Source organism: Ambystoma mexicanum, chromosome 3q, assembly GCF_040938575.1.
Source record: "Ambystoma mexicanum isolate Mex_15411 chromosome 3q, UKY_AmexF1_1, whole genome shotgun sequence".
NCBI classification, from domain to species: domain Eukaryota; kingdom Metazoa; phylum Chordata; class Amphibia; order Caudata; family Ambystomatidae; genus Ambystoma; species Ambystoma mexicanum.
In genome coordinates this window covers 1,265,614,477-1,265,637,686 of record NC_090926.1, presented here as the reverse complement: position 1 = coordinate 1,265,637,686, position 23,210 = coordinate 1,265,614,477, and the positions used below count along the sequence as shown (strand labels likewise).

The 23,210-nt window shown below is 45.9% G+C and overlaps 1 protein-coding gene across 3 annotated transcripts in view; it reads right to left on the bottom strand.

The window, feature by feature from the left end:
• The window catches only part of LOC138447860 (lysosomal alpha-mannosidase-like), a 493,239-nt gene that overhangs the window by 230,143 nt on the left and 239,886 nt on the right, over positions 1–23,210 (bottom strand). For 2 of the 3 annotated variants that reach the window (XM_069604300.1, XM_069604301.1), the window contains one exon: positions 14,233–14,350. The exons of the other annotated variant lie outside the window; for it this stretch is intronic. In XM_069604300.1, coding sequence (XP_069460401.1) covers positions 14,233–14,350 — 118 coding nt within the window. The remainder of the gene's footprint in view (positions 1–14,232; positions 14,351–23,210) is intronic. 3 annotated transcript variants of the gene reach the window in all.

The window sequence follows — 23,210 nt, the reverse complement described above, 5'->3', positions numbered from 1 at the left end:
TACGAGGGAAAATGGCCTTGATAGATGGTTATGACGACGAAGGCCGACAATAGTGCGCAGTAATCGCTATCGAAGAAGGATACCGATTGACTGACGTCACTGATGACTATCTGTTTGAAGAGCAAGTAGATATGGAAGAGACCATAGTGGAGGTGAGTCTCACTTTTTGGGTGAGAATGATCAAAAGAGAAGTGCCTCAGAAAATGATGTTGGCACGAAACCGTCCAGAGTATTTTGATGACGACATGGCCCAGGTGCCTCTCTCAGTGTGGACCACAGGACCCTATGACGTAGGCCTATTGAAAGGGGTTGGAGAAGTGAAAATGAAGCTAAAACCAGGAGCAATTCTACAAAGAGCCCGACAATATTCCAGAGAGGCAGTTGAAGGGATTTTTAAGACAATTTGGGCTATGATGGAACAGAGCATCTTAGTGACGTCAGAGTCGTCATGCAATACTGCGGTTTATCCGATCAAGAAATCAAAGGGGGGGTCTTGGGAGGCTAATCCAGAATTTACGCCCAATAAATGATATTGTTGAGGCCGAGTTCCCTTTAGTCCCGAACCGGGCTACAATTTTATGTAATATACCTGTTGAGGCAAAATATTTCACGGTGATTGACTTGAAAAATTATTTTTTCTCAATCCCATTGCATCGTGACTCACAAGATCTGACGTCATTCACGTTCAGGCAGATGCGCCTGAAAAGCACAAGACTTCCCCAGGGGTACTGTGTGTCTCCTTCTATTTTTAACAGAGTCCTGCAAATGGGCCTAAGCAATATTGCATTGGAAAGCGTTGTCCTGCAATACGTGGATGACATCTTAATCTGCAGCATGACAGAGGAGCAATGCAGGCGCGATTCTGTTCAACTATTCATTATACTGGCTGAGAAAGGATATAAGGTTGACAAGGAAAAGTTACAATATTGTCAACAAGAAGTGCTGTACATAGGCCAGCTGATCTCACATAAGGGAAAAAGAGTGACCCCAGAAAGGGCTGAAGCCATACTGAACACGGAAAAGCCACACATGATAAAACAGATGCAGAGCTTTTTAAGCCTGTGCAACTATGTCAGGGCATGGGTCTTTGACTATAGCTCATACACTAAGCCTTTACTTCAGGCCCTAAAGATGGCCCAAGTGACGAAAGAAAAAATGGAATGGTCTGAGACCATGGAGGAAGGATTTGCCGAACTCAAAAAAGCTAATTGCACAGCACCACTTTTAGGGATTCCCAATTATGCTGAGGAATTTTACCTGTTCTCACACACGAATGGCAGCTTCATGACGGCAGTGCTCACACAGAGAACCACATTGGGGTACAAGGCCCTGGCATATTACAGTGGGAATTTGGACCCGGTGATGAAAGGCCATTTCCCGTGCGAACAAAGTTTGGCTGCCGGAGCATTCGCCATTGAAAAGGCTACTACCATTGTACTGGGATGCTCAATGAAGTTATACATCGAGCATTCCCTATTTGCTATCCTGGAGAAGCCAAAGGGCACACTGACATCTCAGAGAACTTCTGCTTATGAAGTGATCATGTAGAATCCATCAATTAAGGTAGTCTGATGTAAAATAGTGAACCCAGCTATGTTTATAGCAGAGCCAGTCACTGAAAGAGAACCAATAAATGACTGTGCAAACTATGAAGAATTCTATGATGAAATTCCCAGAGTGAAAGAAAATGCTTTGGCAGAAGGAGAAAGTGTCTTTATTGACGGTTCTTCGAGAATCGATCAAAGCGACGGGCAAATGTAATGAAACACACCGCGAATGGAGAATTTCGAGTACTCCTTAGTGCACAAATACCATCTCACTATTCAGCACAGGCTGCAGAATTATTGGTATTGAAACTCGCCATTGAGAGTCACGCAGACCAGGAAGTTACGGTGTACAGTGACTCTGGCTATGTGACGTCAACAGGGCACGCAGGCTTAATGCGCTGGAAGAGGAGGGGCGTCCTCTGAGCAGACGGCTCGCCAGTGCAGCACGCAGCCTTATTGGACAGGCTGATCAAGGCAATACAGCTCCCACGAAAGGGACAGATTTTATCTCACGCGGAAACCAAGCAGCAGACACGGAAGACAAATGTATGGCATCCAAAAGTGAGACGATCATGGAAGTGGAAGTCACCCGTACCAATGAGAGATTGATGGTTGCACAGACTACACCTGAAAGCTATAACAAACACAGTTAATGGAACTCCAAGGGGAGGCACCACAGGAAGAGAAAAAACTATGGAAACGGCAAGCGTGTGCTTTAAACCCCTCTGACAGTTTGTGGCGACAAGACAGCCCTGGTAAACCGGTGATGCCTATAGCCCTGTTAAATTTAGCGCTGGAGAAGCTACATTATCCGGCACACATGACAAAAGAGAATCTAGCGGCAACACTTGCAGAAGACTGGTTCATACCGAATTTAACCGAGCACGTTGCATTTTTTTTATAGTGAACTGTGTAATCTGCCAACAATTCACAGCTGGGCACACATTAAAAGTAATGAGAGGAGTCATCCCCGGCCAAATAGGCCTTTTCAGCACTTGCACGTTGATTACGTCGACATGATTCAAGTATGTATTGGATACAGATACTTAATTGTTGTGGTGTGTCCATTATCTAGATGGATAGAGGCAGGTCCATGTACACACCCAGACTCTACCTGTGCGGCCAAATTTTTAGTGAGAGAGGTATTTCCCAGGTGGGGGGTGTGTGAAGTCATGAGATCAGACAATTGAGCTCACTTTGTAAACGAGATTTTCAAACAGATTAGTTTGCTGCTTGTTATAAAGCACAAGTTCTCTTCGGCATATCATCCGCAAGGTAACGGGATCTGTGAGGAAAGGATAGCCAAGTTGAAGCTTACTCTAAGAAAGAGATGGTTGCACTGCCTTCCATTCGCACTCAGGAACCAACCCGGCTCCGAGCATCACCTTACGCCACAGGAAGAAGACTATGCACTCCCCTGACACCCTGAGATAGAGCTAGATGTGATGCCCAGTCTACAGGAGAAATCTTAGGGTCTGAAATGCAAAATTACCTGAATTGCATGACCTCTTGCCTTACTGTAATTTCAGACCAGCTGTAGCGACGACAAAAAGGGTGCAGGGCAGCACGGAACGCAGAAAGAGATACTACTACAGACACAGTTCAAGGACTTTGTGAACCATCCGTTTTCCCTGGAGATTACGTCCTTTTAAGGAACCATACGAGGAAAAGGTGGGACGAGCTAAGATTTAACAGTCCCTTTACAGTGGAGGAATGCACTCCCTCTGCAGTGAAACTACAAGGCAGGAGAGAGCTTGGATTTTCCTGGGCGATATCAAACCCTACATCGGAGAAGGCCCCCTGCCTGCACCCCAGCGCGAGGAGACTACGAGCGACAGGGAGGAACCACAGCACGTGCAGACGAGATCCATGATGAAGGAAAAGGATGCATGATCAGCCAGACAAAGAACTTTCTTGCAAATTGTGGCTTAAAATTGGACACTTCCTCTGAGCAAAAAAGGGGATCAGGACATAAACGAAGGACACTCTGTGCATACTAGTTGCAGGGTGAAGAAGAAAATTGCATATATAAGCCACAACATAGTCTGGTGAACTTGAACTTTGGATCGAGACACATTAAAACTGTCACTAGGAAAGAACATGCCAAATTTTGATCGAGGACACGTAAATTGGAAGAAAATACAGTATCCAGACTCATTCCACATCGAGACCCTATTCGGAATCACTTATGGTGTCCCAAAGTAGTGACATCACCAAAGATGTGGTAACATATTTTAATCTCGTGCTAAGATCATACCCTTCATTGGTGGGAAGGTTTACCAGTGTCACTGACTTTCTTCAAGATCCTGAAAACGAAAAGACAATAAGAAGATTGCTTACTGTAATTGCCAAACAATTTCTCCTACTTCCTGAATACAGCACAGAGGAGCCAAATGTCCCAAGCAGAGAAGGAAGTAAATGAGCTTGTCAATACGTTGTTCTTCGAATAATTGAAGACTGTCCAAATCTTATTGGATGAACAACCGATGTACTTCCGTTTCTTCGAGACCCAGCAAATACAGAACATCTAAGCCAACTCCTAAATAAAATTGAGATCTTAATACTTCACGCAAACGGACAGTGCAGACATTGTTTACGTTGACGTGAAAGCATACAGTCCTGAACATCAGCAAAACGGGACAAACGTCCCTGTCACCAGAAGACAGTAGATTGGCACACAACCTTCTTTTTCGTTTAGTCACTGATTTTCCAGAGCTAGTGGGGAGACTGATAGATGTGGACGTCCTCATATTCATCAGACCCAGCTAATGTTGCACAAATGGGCATGCTCTTGCATGGAATAATACTACAAGTGAAACTCTCTAACCATCAACAGAACTATCTGAGGAGATTCTAAAAAGCTTTCCGCCGAGGGACAGATAGAGAGAGCATTGCCAAAGATTTCCTTTCTTACTTTCCATTAACAAAGGCAACATGTCTTCGGGACTGAAGCAGATCAGGGTCACGGATTGGGAGCTGACATACTTTGAACATGCACAATAAAGAGATTTACTGAATAATCAGTTAATTTTGACACTTCCCATATTGTAGTAAAAGAACTGTATCCTAAGATAATAGACAATTCATTATTCACAAGAGGGGGGACAATTGTGTAACACCTGAAACTCACAACAAAGAATCCGAAAGACAATAGTCTTTAAAGGAGTATCGCAAAAAATTAACATTTTGGCGAATGATCGAGATGGGGATCCAGAGCAGCAACCGTGTCCTCCCACTTTTCTCTGGAAGTAAGTGCTGCCGCCTGACATGCAGGGGCATAATGTATTTGTGTATTATATTCATCATTGTTTTACTGTCATTAACGATCAGAACTGCATTTTTCATTGGTGCACAAAGCGTTTCAATTCCAGTGCACCCAACTGATGATGTACGCATCAAACCCACAAAAATACCCAGACCTTACATAGTCATTCCAGTCGCTAGAAGATCTGATGGTGGAATGAATGTCTCTCTCTCTCTCTCTCTCTCTCTCTCTCTCTCTCTCTCTCTCTCTCTCTCTCACAGATGAATCGAAAAGCCAGAGTCGGCAAAGCATGAATGTGACAAGATTACTGACAACGCCAGCCATATGCCGGACCAATGTCAGAATGAATGAGATGGGCATTTATAAGCAGCAGGAAAAAGATGTACGAGGACAAGGAAAGAACTGCCAGACTTGTGTCTACTCAGCTGAGGAGGCCTGCACCATGGACCGGGATACCTGTGAATCCTCCAGCAAGAAAGAGCCCTACAGATGCATTCAGGGATGTAGTGATAGCAAACTACATGAAAACCTTAAGAATCAAGAGAAGCATGCATGGAGACGACAGCGAACTAAACGATTACTTGGACAGCACATTGATGTCCAGGGAGCACACTTTCTTTCACACGTAGCCATGTGCAAGACCAGAGGCCATTTCATGGGTAATGACGCTTCCCTAATATGGGCAACTGAAACAGCCTATCACGATGAAGATGATTATGTTGAAGACATAAAGACAAGAAACAGAGCTCATACTAGGAATCATGTAATCCGGTACGAGAAATCTGGAGTGAAAGGAGCAGAAATCAGATGGGAAGTGAATCAGAAGCTAAATGTCCAAGGAAAAACTCCAGAAGAGGCTCAAAGTTGGAAGAACAGAGGCCAAAGGCAAATTTGGGGAATGGTGCTTTCACCAGACGTATGGGAGAAAGGAGTAGTAATTTGTAGAGCCTGGATGGTCACTGGTCGTTACCAAGGCACCATCGACATCGTACAGAATTAATGCAAGCCATTATGGCCAAAGCTTGCAAAACTACTGACATGGGTCGTAGACAGAGGAGGACCCTTGCAGATACTGCCACTGGAGAGCCCAAAGTTCTGCTTCAGGAATAATGGCACTAGAAAAATGGGGCAGAATCAGAACTGTGGACAATGTTTTTTATGCCCCAGGAATGGTCCATGGAACTGCAGTAATTATGGATCATTATTGGGCATGTGGATCCAAAGCATACATCAGACTACCGAAAAACTGGTGAGGTATAAGCACCATAGTGAACGTCCACGTTCCAGCATTGGTGATCCCGAAAAGTGACCTGAATATTGACCGTTTTCCGAAAGCAGATGCTCTCCTGAGGAAGAAGAGATCTGTAGAACTGAAGACCCGATTGAAAAGGGAAAATTACTTCTCTGCCAAACCAGAAGAAGCCTTTCATGCTATCCGATATGAACACAGGCTGTTCAGCCTCACCTCATCAGTGTTCGTGACAATTTTCATGCCAAGATTCCAAGTTGGAGCAAATACTAAATGGTTACAGATAACCGGATGGGAGTTACTGCAAACCATCAACACGACAATAAAAGGATTCAATGCAATCAAGGAAGAGTTAAGAGCCATCCGAACAGTTATGTGCTTGACATGATCACAGCTATGGATGGAGGCGTTTGTGCAAAAATTGGAGAATCATGTTGCACATTTATGCCTTCTCACAATGAGGAAAATGGAACCCTAACAGAAGCCATAGGTAAGCTGACAAAACTGCAGACCCAGATGATTGATGAAACTGACGAAGTTGATGACAGTTGGTTTAGATCACTATTCTCATGGGTCCCACAATGGATGGCAGATGCATTCAAGTTCCTGGGAGCCCTGCTAGTGATGATATTGCTAGGATTCTGTATTATCAAGATAATAATGTCCCAGTGCCAGAAAACTGCAAAGAAAGCCATAGGGATGAAGATCATGATTGATATCAAGCCAGGATGGAAGCACAAAGACCTGACTGATGAAGAAATAAGAGACTTTGTGAAGGCCAGCATTCACACACCAGAGGGAACAAAGTTTCTCTACCCCAGGAAACATTGAAACTATGTGGGAAGATGGGTTTACTGCAGCCTAAATGGACAGTGTCAACTGATGACATGGAATAAAGACGAACATGCAAGGACAGCAGGAAGCCTGAAAGGAGTAATAAAAATATGGACGCCAAAGAGACACTCATCATGTATAGATCCAGAAGATGAAGAAGGAACGAACTCAGGCAATGAAGTGAAGATGAATGCAGAAGAACCGACTAAAATGAACGCAAAAACAGAAGTGAAAGTGGTCGATGAATCGCCCTTACGGGGGAGTGTAGAGGATGTCCCAAATAAAGACTGCACTCCAATCGTCCATTTTGAAGTTCCAGGTATGTTCACACCGAGATATGCGACGTATGATGAGCAAATAAACCAGCAGAGAGCCGCAGTAGGGCTCTGCCCAGTACCTATTAGAAGAACAGAACTTATTGACGTACCAATACCAAGAAAACCATGGACAGTAAGGTATCCATTGAGAAAACCATACCAAGAAATAAAACGAATTGAAGATCGTCTGAGTACAGTCCCTGAGGAAACCAAAAAGGCCTTAATAGAAGACAAATGTGACTCACAAGGGCCCGGACTGACCTGCAGATAGAAGAAGTGATAACCAGAGAATGACAAAGACGAAATACCATGAATGAACCTAAAGTGAAAGGACGATGTCGAAATGCAAAGAAGTTCAAAGCTGTAAACAAGATGAAGATATTCAACCAGTTGGAACAGCAAGAAAGCTAAGAAAACAGTGTGGCCTGCTATGCTTAGTAGAATAATAGTGGGGCAAGCACCATTATACATAATCTACCTCAAACAAAGCATAGTATTATAAGTATATTTCTACGTTGCACAAAAAGCAGAATCAACCCAGGTTACTTAAGGCCAAATGAGAAAGATTCATATTTAGCAAGACAAGAAGAGACGGCCACAGGTCATACTAATAAAAGAAGCGCACAGTAGCTACATCTAATTAAAACTGAGAACAGAATATCCTGCCTCTGAAAGGTTGAGATAAGAAGACGTAGGCAGGTGGTGGGCTAAATGAGAATCAAATACACAAATTGAGAGAAAAGAGACAAATTCACGGTGCAGGACCAGCCGAACAAGAAGATGCAAGGGTCCACACCTACGCTTGGCACCGGACCAGGCGAAGATATCAGAATCTTCACACAGAAGATGCATTTTCGAGGCCAACCGCAGAGAACTAATTGACACATGGCTACTAAAGTAATTATTGATTGTAACCATAATCGGAGGAAGGCCGGGTAAGGAAGGGGCACCCCGCACCTGGCTGACCATCCTGCGTGCTGCTAAGCGAAGTGGAAAAATATGTATGGGGTTGCTGCCAACCCAATCACAATGGACCAAATAATCTAGGGTCCTATAGTTAATAAAACCAATAGGCCGTCATACTTTTAGTGACGTCTACAGAAGTCATTTTTGAAGGAAGGATGCCCACCTGACAGTGTTTACCCAATCCCCTCACTCCGTTACCATATACAGATATAGTACCTATAGTAAAGTTACCTTTTCCTAACCAATAGAAATGCATATTAACTTTTGAATGTTACATGTCAATGATGACGAGTTTTGAGTATAAATGTTACAACTTGTATGAAGCTCGTTGGAGTTTGAAGCGAGAAGGACGATCGCATATCTGCTGATATCCATGACTCCCCGTTTTCTGTACTTGTCATTAAACAGTCTCCCTTTGCCAAACCATTGAGTTGTCCTTATTGATTGGTGTTGGAGTAATACATCTGCACCCCCACCCATCTCAAGGATGCAGCTATCTTGTCTTAAAGTTCTTCTGAGCAAACCTTGGCTCTATGGGCCGGCCGGGGGTGTCGGAGTACAAAGGTACTGTACCCGGAGTACACAGACACCCTAGAGCCTAGGCAGGGATACCCAAGGGTTCCCACAGAAGGCAAAACACACACACATAGACCTCCCCCTCCCAGAATGGTAGAAGATGGGCTAACAATAAGCAACCACGCTAGTTATGGTGAAAAAAGAAGGGAGGCCCCATGTTGGTTGCCCCTATTGTGCACTACCGATGATATGGACATATCCTGCGGTATAAAAAATAGACAATAGCTTGTAGAACACGTCAACAAACTTTCTCCGCGAGAGTGCCGTTCTCTCAATCGGGTTGGCACAGTACCTTTGTATAAAGAAAACAAATGTTGCTGAAGTCGTGGTTCCAGGCAGTTCCTGCAGATCTCGCTGTTCCTGAGCCTCAGTCGTGGGGACAAGAGGGAGGACGTCGGGGGACTCCTGCACTCCACGGGATCGTTGAAGAATCAAACAAAATGGAGTCACTTCAGTTCCAGTAGCTGTAGATTCAAGAACACGAACTGGTGTCCCTCTCCCTGGTTAAACCTAACCAGCCTTGAGAATGGTATCAAGGTTTCTTTTGAGTGGATTGGTCCCACCAACTAAAAAGGAAGAAGACATCCTTGAAGGAGCTTCTCTGTCGAACGGTCCAGTGGTTGCAGCAGCCGTCCTTTTCCAGCTCGTCTTCGGTTCCTTCTTTCCAGTGGTCGACTCTGCCTTCCAGTCTACGAGACTCACCTTTTAAACAGTTTTCTCCCTTTCATTCCAGCCTATTACACAAAAGGGCCTTCTAGAGTTTTGCTCTACACGCCAAACCAGGTTTGTTTCCTTTGTTCATTCGCCTTTGGCGGGCTTCAGGAGTGAAGCCCGCCTCTGGCGCCCGAGTTTTTGGGATGGGCAGAAAGTGAGGGAAGTGCCCGAAACTCCCTGTGCTTAGTCTCCTAGGAGACCCACATGCACTCTGTGGTGAATGGCTGGCTGACTGTCCGGCAAGGACAGCCAATCTGCTGGGTGAGTGACAGGTAGGCTAGAATGAATGGGAGAGAACTGAATAAAAGAGGAGTCTCTTGGCTTGGAAGGCAGAGTCGACTACTGGAACTAAAGAACCGAAAACGAGCTTGAAGATGACGGCTGCTGTAATTCCTGGACCATTGGTTTGCCCGGTGAAGCCCTGCTGCAGGTCCGAATTGCTAAGTTTATCTCGACAGAGAAGCCCTACAAGGACGACTTCTCCCTTTGAGTTGGTGGGATCAATCAACTCAACACTAAGCCATCTGGATACCATTCTCGGAGCTGGTTGTATTTTCCTCAGAGTGCTGCAGGAAACCGAATAACCAGGGAGAGGGACTCCAGCTTGTGTGCTTGACTACAGCTACCAGAATTGAAGATTTGCGAGTTGCCAGCTTTTTGACCAGTCCGATTGCAGGAGTAGTCCCCTGACGTACTCCCTCTTGTCCCCACAACTGAGGCCCAGGAACAGCGAGATCTGCGGGAACTACCAGGAACAGAGGTCACCAGCTGCATCTATTTCTTCATTTGTAAAGGTACTGTAAAACCAGACTGAGAGTACTTACCTCTCACAGTGAAGGTGCTTGAAACTTTCCCCAACTCACAGGCCTAATCAGCTGGTGACCCAACATATGATTCTTCTTTTTACAAACTATTCCTGACAACTTTGGCAGAGACTTTTCCGTTTATCTACCAGACGGCTTGATCCTATCCACGACTTTAGCCCATTGACTTTGGCCCAGCCTATTGAATTGAATTGACTCTTCTGTTGAACTCAAAATATCTGCAGTGCCTAAGAAATAATTGTATTATTTCTATGTTCTAATAACTTATGCCTTTTTGCTCCTCCTTCAAAGTATTCTGAATGCCTCAGAAACTTAGAGTGTACAGTACTGAAGTATATTTGTGTGTGATTATATTGCCTCCTTCTTATTAATGTTTTATAACTGACAGTAAAATAAATAAGTATTTAACAAAGAAACCTTGAGTGTAAGAGTTTATTTGAACATCTGTGATTGTAGACATCTGTGTAACATCCTTACAGCTCACATTCCCTCTTGAGATAAGCCTGGCTGTTCAGCTCTGCTACTAAAAACCTGCCTCTGGCTCCAGTGTGTCTGGGAGGACAGGATGTGAAAGAGGGTCCCGAAACGTCCCTGTCCTTTGTCTCTAGGAATGCCTGAATGCAATTAGTCCTGATTGTCTGGCTGGCTGCCCTTTTAGGAAAGCCACACTGCTGTGTGATTGACAGCCTAGGCTGTGCATGAATGGGAGAAACATGCTTAAAAGGTTAGGGTTTTGGGACTACAGGCAGAGTCGACCACTGGGAGAAACACCCAACGAAGACACCGTGAACGAAGCTTGCTGCAACCTCCTGGGCCTTTGAATTGCCCGGTGAAGCCCTGCTGCTGTGTAACTCCTTTTTCACCTCGACAGAGAAGCTCTAGACGGAATGACTTCTCCCCTTGGGTTAGTGGGATCAACTAACCCTGAGACGAACTCCACTGGACCACCATCCCCGACTTGTTGTGCCTCTCAGTTTCTTTCGAAGCCCAATGCCAGGAGTTGAGTGTCTGTAGTCAAGTGCAACGTCTGCTGCAGAACAAATCCAGCCTGAAGCTCCAGGAGACTCCTAAGGACCATCCCAAAGCAGGACCTCCAGATCCAGAGTCCCCTCACCAGAGTGCAGGACCGAGGGAGCGAAGAGAGTCCAACCGGTGTCCAAGATTCGCATTGGTGCTGTTTGCTAAGCACTGAAACCGCAAAGTGCTGCTGAACCCAAAAGAGCCTGTAGCTGCTGACGACCTCCCAAGTACCGCTGCAGAAACCCTCCAGACGTCCTCCCAGACGTCCTCCCTCTTGTCCCCACGACTTAGGCTTAGGAACCAGGGTCTGTGCCGCTGTTGCAAGACAGAAACCAGCTGGAACACTCTTCTTCATTTCAGAGGTACGGTTTAGGCTTGGGGTACTTACCTTATTGCCTTTAGCCATGCTCTTTGCACTTGGGAATTGCATTGGCTTATCTTTTACGCGTTGATTTCTTCTCAGAGGCTTAACAGCTTGTGACGCTACAAGTGATTTCCTAAAACTCTAACTTTCTGGAAGACTTTGATCCAGGAAGTGTATCGGATCCATAGACTGTCTCAAATGACCTTGGCTGTCCTGGCTCCCTGAAGGCACTCTTCTAGTCCATTGACTTTTATACTGTTTGCCCCTCATAGGTGGTAACTTGTGTATACGGTTACTGCTGGAAAAGGCTTATCCAGACTTCACTGGAGGATTTCGCTGTCCGCACATGTACTGAGAAACTGTCTAATCCTTTCCTTTCGATAACCTTTCTTTTCTGCAACATCAGAATCTACAAAGTATACTAGTGTGATATATAAAGCCATTACTGTCCTTGTGATTGAAGTCACGTCAGGGTGTAGGAAGTGTGTATGAAGCATATCCAAAGATTACCCACTAACTTGCTTTGATTCTGAAGTTATTTTAAAGTATATTTACATTGTTATGATTGCCTTTTTAAAGAAAGCTTACTTAAAAATGGATGTTAATTACATAAATAACTATTTATAACTGAAACCTTGAGTGCAAGAGTTACTTGGTTACTTGTATTGACAGATTTCATTTGTACAGCTCTACAGCTCACATTTACCCTCTTGAGATAGGCCTGGCTGCTCAGTCACACTACCAACTTGTGCAGTACAGATCTATACCAAGCAGATAAGTGTTGTGTCGCCTCACACAGCGTGACTGCCCCAATTCTTACCCAACAGCCATCATCAATCACTTGAAACCATATGTGTGAACCAGGCATTTTAAAAAAAGGATGCGAAGCACCTATCACTATGTTTCCCCCAATACACCCCACAGACAGCCTTGATATCAAGAGCAAAAAAAATATAAGCCTTCAACATGAAGAAAAAGAAAGCAAAATAAAAGGATTCCTCTCGTCACAAGAACCTGAGGTTTGCAACAAACCCCCCCATAATTACAGCAAAAGAGGAACTTCAGTCCTTTTTAAAAGATGGAAAAATAGTTCTTTCGCGAAACCTGCGAGAAGGAATAAGGTAGAAAAAAGAAAACACCAAGACTCAACATCAGACATAAAAGTGCCCAGAAAGGTGTATCCAACTATACCAGATTTATATCCTGTAATGTCTTCCCTGGCTTGACCTCAAATCCAAACAATATTTGTCACCTTTCTTTTTGTACTACATCCATGTAGACAAACTCAGCACATTTCTGCAGCAAACATTTCTCTTGCACATGTATGGTGCCCACTGCATCTGCGTGGTTTGCCTCGTCACAGCACTTAAAATACCTGTGCCTCCCACGACAACAGGTAGTCCTAGTGTCATATTGTAGTAGGGCATTATACTTTGAATGGCAAGCTAGTTAGGGCTTGATAAAAGCTGTATACTCGTCTAATTAACACCCTATCATTCCAATACTCAGTGCTGTAGTGTTGCCAGTCATGAAAACATTCATGACTTTAAAAATGCTATTCATTTTTGGGAACTGCCAGCTTCGAGGAATGTACAATTACATGTAAAAATGCCTATTTAAAATTAAATTATATTTTTACTTGAACTGATGGTGGGGGTAGAAAAACTATGGCCTAGCACTAGTATGGCAGGAATGAGATGGATGGGCTGCACAGTATTACAAGAAGGCAGCTGTACCCCAGATGACATTCCTTGTATATGACAAAATAGTTCTGTTGTAGCCTTCTGTGCTTCAATGAAATATTCCATTTACAGCCCGTTGCCCAGTGAGTACAAGACATGCTTTAAGGGTGTGCCCAGCAAAGCTCCACTTGGTGAGGATATATTTATGAGCATTTAAATCAGGCCCCCTGTAGCTTTACAGTTTGGAAAAGTAGATCAATAGCAAAACCGGAAATATCAGTCTTAAAAGTCTGGCCCTGATGAAGTTCTTGTAGAGTGAAACATGTGTTAGCTATCAAAACACGTTTTTTAACAAGAATATCGTATATGTACAATGTTTCTTTATCAACAAACGTATTTTAAAAATAACTAAAGGAGGTTTCAAATGTGCATAACAGTAGATCATCACCAACTGAAGCTTTGCAGTGCCTCCCCTTAATTTATGTCTTTTACTCACTGGCCTATAAGGATGTATATAGAATATTTGGTTAAGGCGCAGGAGGTTACAATAGAAATATGTTGTTATATGTTTACTTGCCTTAAAGCACACCTCTCAAGGGGAACTACTATTTTATTCCCTGAAGAATAAATGTAATCCTGCAGGAGGTATCTTACATTCTTGTCTAGAATCCTGATTATTACTAGAAATCTTTTCAAACGCAGGGGAGTGTCAGCAGGTGCCAATATGTTGCATGCCCCCCCCTATCACTAAGGAAGCATTGGGTTCTGTCTAACAGCATCTAAAAACAGGAAATTACAGTCTACAGGAAGGTACGTGCCCACAGCCTCCCCCACATCCACCACACCCGTGTCGATGCTCCAAACATGACCTCACCTTCACCACGTGCGTTGTGGCCTTTGCCGCCATGGGAAACGGGTCAGATTTGTTTGGCCGGAAAATGTATGCACCCGAGACCTGGGGGAAGTCTCCAGTGCCGCGGCTTGCACTGTACCTGTTGAGGATTTGTAGGGCAGAAGGGAGATAAAGTGACACATTATATCAACCCACAGGAAAGACTTGGTCATGAAGCAAATCTGATCACAAATAATTTACTGCTAGACCCACAGGCCCCCACCCCCAAACAAAAGCCCACATCACGCCGCAAACCTATATCTAGTACGCTTTAGGAGCATTCATCCAAGTGTTCTAACCAACGCGGGCAAAGCCTGTCCACCCCTCGCATTATGCACTAAGGTAGATTTAGGCAATGAGGGAATTGGTATGCCTGCTCCTGAAGCCATCCTCCTAACCACAATCTAGGCCCCTGCCCAACAATGGAAAGGAGCTGCACTGTAGGGGGAATTTACCTAAGGTAATACTGGCAGTAAGACTTTAATTAGCTATCCCAGTGGATTGTAGATCCACAACTCTTATCTGTACTAGCTCAGGACCTTGGTAGTGTGGCAGAGCAGTCAGGCTGATCTTAAGAGTAAGATGAGCGCTGTAGGTAAGTACACTGAAACTTAGCAAGTCAGGCACAACAAAGAAGCACTTGCACATATATTTATGTATAAGATGTATATTTGTTATATTTACACCCAAATCACTTTAAATACTTCAGACGTTTATGGCAGAACACTTAGGAATACAAGATAATACACTTCAAAGAGCACTTTCACTTTTGTGTTTGTTCGCGGTTACATGTGCAGCAACGTTAGAAAGGAAAAAGACAAGGTGATCATATTATCGGTAGTTGTGCACTCATGCGGTTTTCAACAGGTCCTACAGTAATGCATTTGCTCCAGTGTCTATATTTATTAAAGCAGCGAGTTAGCAACTAACAAAGGAGACCTAAAACAGACTCGAAAACCAGGCACAAGCAGCACTTAGGTCAGAGGTAAGAGGGGGTTGCCCTGGTCACTTCTACGTGCACTCCAACGCTCTGGAGCGACTTCTTGGAATCAGGTAAGCAATACCTTTTTCCCCCACAGTGCCTTTGGTTTGAAGAGTGTGTGTTGGTTTCTCTGCGATGAGGCAGCTCTGAACCTGACCTCCGGATTCCTTGGTCTGATGACGAAAGGCAGAACAATGGATGGTGTCTGTTAGGCAAATTTGTATGTAGTAACCCTGTGGGAGACTACACCAGCCTTGTCCTCTTGGCAATAAGGAACCCAACCTTTGTTATAGGCCTGTACTACACAAGTTGGTAGAGTGACTGTGCAGCCAGGCTTATCTTAAGAGGGTTCAATGTGAGCTGCAGAGATGCAGCATAGAGATCTAACAGTTCATAGAGATCTAACAGTTCTTGTCACTGTTAATCTAACAGTGACAAGTATTGAAATAACACTTTCTCAAGGTTTCTTATTAAAATTATTTATTAATTTAAGTACTTTTTTTTACGTAAGTCTTCTTTAGAAAGGGCAAGATGCAACAATTAAATGCACTTAAAAAATACACTCCTTCATTTTCAGTTAAGTAAGTAGATACCCTTTTGGAGTGACACAGACACTTCCTACACCCTCAGGTTACTTCAATTGCTAGGACAATGTGGACATTGATATATCATTTTGATACTTAATGCAATACTGGAGTTATGGTAAAAAGGAAAAAGAGGCAAGCACTTTCACAATCCCCCAATGAGATATAGGTTAACCCTTTCTCAGCAATACAAGTAACTTATGTATGACAAAGGGTCAAAAGAGTATGCAGGGAGCCAGGACAGCCAATGTCAATTGAGCAAAGTCTAGGGGAGCTGAGGTACTTCTGGAAGATAGCACAAAAGTCTTGCACAATGTTATATAGAGAGTTTGTAGAAAAATCACTGTTGGGCCACAAGCTGTAAGACTTGAGAAAAGCAAAGCTGCAATCAACTCTGCAGAAAAAGCAGCTACTGTAAGTGTCCAGTGAGACCGACAAGCTACACAGCAAAAAGGTAAGTACCCTTTCAGTTAACACCGTACCTTAGGTTAGAAGAAGAGATTTCAGCTGGCTTCTGTTCCTTTTGCAGTCCTGCAGATTCTGTGTTCCTGGGTTCCAGGGCCTCAGTCGCGGGGACAAGAGGGAGGACGTCTGGGGAATGCTGCACTGCGGTTTGAAGGTCGGCAGCAGCAAAGGGCTCTTTTCAAATCAGAGGCACTTCGTGGTTTCAGCTACCGGTCAACAGCACCACTGCATTTCTTGGACATCTTGTGGGCTCACCTTGCTTCTGGTGTCCAGCACTCTGTTCAGGTGGCTCAAGCTTGGGGTGTCCTGCTTCATGGGCGTCCGGAGCATCTTCCAGGAACTCGGATCCGACTTAAAGATGATGCACTCGTTTCTAGTGTTTCTGACCCATGGCACTGGGTTCCTGCAGCAGCAAGGAAGTACAGCCAGCAGGGAAAGGTCTTCCAGGCAAGTTCGTCTTGAGGTTGATTGGTTCCACCAACCCAAGGGAAAAAGTCTTCCTTTTCGGGCTTATCTAGTCGATTCGAAATTTGGAGCTTCAGCACTGCAGCAGGGCTTCACTGGGCAAACCAACAGTCCAGGAGGGTGCAGCAAGCTTCTCTTCCAGTTTCTTCCTTGGTTCCTTCGTCCAGGGGTTGACTTGCCTTTCACCTCAGGAACCTCACCTTTCATACAGTTCCACCTTCAGGCACACTGGTAGACAAAGGACAGGGGGTGGAAGACTCCTCCCCCACCGCCGCTCTGGCCAGACATGGAGCCTAGGCAGGGATACCTACTGGTACGCACAAAAGGCAAACACACACACAAACCTGCCCTTCCCAGAATGGTAGAAGGGCTAACTAAGAACAACCACACTTGACTCGACCCGGGAGAATAGCTCAAGGGCAACATGCTCGCCTGGGAAGCAAGACGACACAGAGCAACACAGGTTCGATCCCCGGGTCCGCGCTTAGAAACCTCTGGTTATTAAATGCATTATAAATAACCTATCCTATCGTATTGTCATGCATGCTGGACGTGGTCCTACCTCCTACGCTCGTAGAACAGCTAGACCGTTCTATTCCAAATGGCGGTTGTTCGATACGTTGCCGGGAAAACGACGTTTGCACTTTTCACGTCGCTAACTTCACGTGTATTCTGCTTCGTCACGTGAACTACGGCATTACGTATTTAAGCAGCGTGGAATCTTCACTCGCTGCTTCTGATCGAATCATTTGGCGTTGCGTAGCTGAACCTCCGGTCTGCTTCCTTGCAGGTTACTACAGCTACTTTTTGGGCCTTCTATAGCGTGTTTCCGTCACACGCTGATTCCTGGAGCTGTTTGGCTGCGTGTAAATCCACACACGCACGCTATCTTCAAGCGCTGCTGGCCTGGACTGCGTGAATCCTGCTCGCGTGTAAATCCACACGCGCACGCTATCTTCAAGCGCTGCTGGTCTGGACTGCGTGAATCCTAATCGCGTGTAAATCCACACGCACACGCTCTTTTCTTTGCGGCTGTACAGAACCGCGTGAACTTTGTTTATACCTTAAAAGGAGCGTTATTTCCAACTCCTGCACCTGTGATATTAACAGGGGGATTGATTCATTTCTATACTTTACTCTACGTGGGAATGAAGCTTTTCAAGGATAATTGGAAGGTGACAGTGAACAGTACTTTGGACGCTATCCTGTGGTGCATCAACCCGGTATCTAGCGTGAGCCTCGTTCCGTTCGGGATAAGTCTCCCTTACTAATCTTCCCTTCCTTGTCGTTTGTTCTACCTTGGATTCCTCAAGAGACTGCTGGATTCGTCTGCCCTAGACTCAAGGTCAGTGTGTGCATTCATGACATTTTCTATTCCATCATATCCAGGTTGGGGCAGTTATTCATGATACTTTATTTTGTTCTAGGCTGACTTCCTATACCTTACCCACGCCCTTTCCAGTGATCCATCGCTCTGCCTGTTTTACCGGTCAGAGAGTTGTATCATTTGGAAGGTCTTAACTTGACTTCACAACTATCAAAACGCGTGAACAGGGATCCGGAAGAGCCTACCACCTGTATCCTTTTGAGTACCGTATCCTTTTCGGTTAATACTGTGGTGCTTTCTGACAGAATCAGAAGCCATGGAGGGTACGGATCCTTTAGCTGTTTTGACTCAGTTGATCAGCGATTTGAGAAATGAAATGGTTACGGCACAGGATATGTTACGGCACCGTATGGACGTTATGCAAGACGCCATGCACGGTAGTCCTCAGGGAGCACAGGTTCCAATGGCCACTGCATCTGGATCGGGGACTATGACACCCCCACAGGAAACTATTAATGTGGTTATGCCCACTCAGTTTCCCTTGGCCCCTCCGGAACGGTTCACTGGTGATCCCAAAACCTATAGAACCTTCGTTAATCAGTGCCGTCTCCATTTTCTTTGCCGTCCTACATCTTTTCCTGACCTAACCACAAAAGCAGCATTCGTACTTTCCCATTTAGGGGGCACAGCTGCTGCTTGGGCTAACCCTTTGTTGGAAACAAATAGCCCTTTGTTGTACGACTGTGACGATCTCTTGGCTGCTATGAGTAAAGTCTTTGACATGCGTTATGCTACTCAAGCCATGGACCTGGAGTTACTACAATCTACAACAAGGCAATCAGCCTCTTTTGCCTTACATTGCCCGGTTCAATCAACTAACAGCCGAAACTCAATGGCCTGACGGCAAGAAAACGGCTGTTTTCTACAAGGGTCTTTCAGAAGAACTGGACGATGCCTTATCTACAGTTCCGGTGGTTCCTACGGGATTCACAGAGTTGCTCGATTTGGTTTTACAAATTGATGCCCGAAGGAATGCTCAGAAAGGAGAGAAAAAGCCTTTCATGCAAGCCTCGGGGCGTTCAGAAACACCGTCAGTCCTCTCTAACGACCCCGAACCCATGCAGATTGGCGTCGTGAGAGGCCGGTTGTCCAATGCAGAACGAGAGAACCGAAGAAAGAACCATTTATGCTCAGTCTCGGTTTCGGCGCGGCGCGAAACCGAGGCTGAGCCTCGATTACTTCAGCTGGTTCCGCCGGCAGGCGGATTCGCCGGCGGCCAGTCCTAAGGCCATACAAAGGCCTGTTCCTGCGCCCCAGATCCCCCCATTCCATCTTCCTTCGTCGAGGGGTGAGGGCAGGAGCCCCCCCAGCCCAGCAGAGGATCCAGGCTCCTAGCGAGCAACACGGACAGGGCCTGCCTGACCCTGTCCCCATACGGCGCCTGACTCGCCCATGCCGGGCGCGGCACGGCGCGAAACCGAGGCTGAGCCTCGATTACATCAGCTGGTTCCGCCGGCAGGCGGATTCGCCGGCGGCCAGTCCTAAGGCCATACAAAGGCCTGTTCCTGCGCCCCGGATCCCCCCATTCCATCTTCCTTCGTCGAGGGGTGAGGGCAGGAGCCCCCCCAGCCCAGCAGAGGATCCAGGCTCCTAGCGAGCAACACGGACAGGGCCTGCCTGACCCTGTCCCCATACGGCGCCTGACTCGCCCATGCCGGGCGCGGCGCGGCGCAAAACCGAGGCTGAGCCTCGATTACATCAGCTGGTTCCGCCGGCAGGCGGATTCGCCGGCGGCCAGTCCTAAGGCCATACCAAAGGCCTGTTCCTGCGCCCCAGATCCCCCCATTCCATCTTCCTTCGTCGAGGGGTGAGGGCAGGAGCCCCCCCAGCCCAGCAGAGGATCCAGGCTCCTAGCGAGCAACACGGACAGGGCCTGCCTGACCCTGTCCCCATACGGTGCCTGACTCGCCCATGACGGGCGCGGCGCGAAACCGAGGCTGAGCCTCGATTACATCAGCTGGTTCCGCCGGCAGGCGGATTCGCCGGCGGCCAGTCCTAAGGCCATACAAAGGCCTGTTCCTGCGCCTGTTACGCGCATGGAAGCGCGGCGTGGCCACCCCCCCTGCACATTTTTACTATTCTCCAACCGATAGACTACCACTCGGACAATGAAAACGTACTGTAAGTACATGCCAACACTGGAGAAACTACTGTATGTTTGTAATTTTAACCCCTTCTACTGAAATGTGCTCACAGACTCTAATACTGGTCGCCTACAGACCACATTAGACTGCCATATTGTACCTTTTGGTCGCCTACAGACCACATTAGACTGCCATATTGTACCTTTTGGTCGCATACAGACCACATTAGACTGCCATATTGTACCTTGGTCGCCTACAGACCACATTAGACTGCCATATTGTACCTTTTGGTCGCATACAGACCACATTAGACTGCCATATTGTACCTTGGTCGCCTACAGACCACATTAGACTGCCATATTGTACCTTTTGGTCGCCTACAGACCACATTAGACTGCCATATTGTACCTCTTGGTCGCATACAGACCACATTAGACTGCCATATTGTACCTTTTGGTCGCCTACAGACCACATTAGACTGCCGTATTGTACCTTTTGGTCGCCTACAGACCACATTAGGCTGCTGTATTGTGCCCTTTGGTCGCCTACAGACCACATTAGACTGCTGTATTGTGCCCTTTGGTCGCCTACAGACCACATTAGACTGCTGTATTGTGCCCCTTAGTCGCCTACAGGCCACATTAGACTGCTGTATTGTTCCCAGGATCACCTACAGACTACATTAGACTGCCGTATTGCGCCCTTTGGTCGCATACAGACCACTTTGAGGAATTAGTGCTGTGCCTTTGGTCACAGCTTGCCCTGACTTTAATCCAATATGCAAACTTGGTTGCCCCTCATCATGTTCCCGTTCTGCGTTATCCCCAACCACACACCCTGCTTGGCCCACTACTACTGGCCCCATAATAACGGTCTCAGCAAGCCGGCATGCCCCCGGCATCACCCTATCCCTTGTCCTACACCATTCCTTCCCTCTACTCCCCCATTCCCAAACAGCGCAAGTCGTACGCCTAGGACCTATCTGAATACCATCAAGCATCATGCTATCAGCCCTGATCCAATCTCACATGTATTGCCCACAGCAGAGTCACCTCACCACAGCCATACCGAAAAATTCTCTAACCCCGTGACAGGTGCAGCAAGACACTTCCGATTAAGGTCTCGTACCTTCAACCACCCCAACCCAGTCAAATATGAACACACACCTCTCAAACAAATTAGGCCCAGAGTACCTCCCCTTCATCAAAACCATACTCCTAGCCAGAAACCCAACACTACTTCCAAACCAGCTCCGGACTCCCCCAATAAATTACTATCCACCTTTAAAGGAGCGCTTATCAATGCCCGCTCCTTAGGGGCGCATGCTATAGAAGTTCACGACCTCATTATGGACTCACAGCTCGACATACTAGTAGTCACAGAGTCCTGGCTCCATCAAGCATCAGGTCCACTACTAACTCTGGCAATCCCATCCGACTACACCATATTCAGAACAGATAGGACCCACTCACAAGGAGGCGGTGTTGCTATTATAGCCAAGACTAAATTACAGCTTAGATCTTGTCCCATTGAAAGTATTGAAGGGTATGAAACATTACTCGTAAAATTTCCCATAAATGCCAAAACTACTATTAATTTAATAGTAATTTATAGAGCACCTAACCCCAACAACCACCCAGAGACTGAAATTCTGTTGCTATTAGCTCCACTAATAAAACCTAGCTCAAAATACATCATCCTGGGCGACCTTAACCTAGGTTTCAATGACAGCCAAGATGCCAAAGCAGAATCACTGCACTCCGCCCTGAAGGACATGGGTTTCAGCCAACTAGTTAATGCACCCACACATATCAAAGGCAGGACTCTTGATTGGATCCTCTCCCTTAATACCCCCGTAACCATTGAGGTCATCTCCCCTCTTATTTGGACCGATCACCATAACATTGTATTTACAATCAATCCCTCCGAACCCACACAAAAGAAACCTAAAACTATGATTACCTATGAAACTAGAAATGCCCGCAAACCCACGCCAGAAAACTTCACGCCTCCCCTTTCAAAAATCCTAGCTTCTACCTCAATCACCAGTGACAACCCCTGTCTCCTAGCAGACATATATCACAACTGCCTCACTACAACCATTAATGCTATAGCACCGCTCACCACCAAGGCATAACGCACAGACAAGCGATCTAGCTTCTGGTTCAATGATGATCTTATCGCCCTCAGAAGAAACGCGCGTATGAACATGCCTACAGAAAGCATCATACTGCAGAGGCAGAAAAAGCCTACCAAGAAATAAACAAAACCTATAAAACAGCTACTATTACCTACAAATCTAATGCGTATAATAATAGGATCAGCAATGCTACTTCAGATACCAAGGAATTATTTGCCATTCTAAAAGAATTGGAAAACCCCACTCCAGCCATAAACCCAACCATCCCCAGCAAGGAATGGTGCACCACTATACAAGACGCACTAACAGCCAAAATTGAACTACTCCAAATAAAAATCACATCCAAAAAACAATCACTAGCCAACAACCTGCCCTCCTTAACCTAAATCGACCACATCAGGAATTCACCAGCGCCCCATTCCATTTCACACCAGTATCTCAAAATGTAGTGTTTGACACCATCGCCAAACTTAAAGCCTCCAATTGCAAAGGCGATTCTGTCCCCGCATCAGTAGTCAAATCCTGCGCTCACACCCTCACCCCCATTATCACCAACTTCGTCAACGCATCTTTCAATACTAACCTAGTACCAGCTAGCATTAAAGAAGCCTGGGTCACCCCTCTCCTGAAAAAACCTACCCTAGACCCCACTGTGCCCACTAATTACAGGCCAATAACAACTGTCCCATTTCTCCTCAAAATATTGGATAAATTAGCATACAACCAAGTCCAAACTCACCTCGAACTAAACCACCTCCTTGGCACGAGGCAATCAGGCTTCCGCCCCAACCATAGCACAGAAACGGCGCTCCTTGACCTAAAAATCCAGATGGATACCATCAGAGACTCAGGG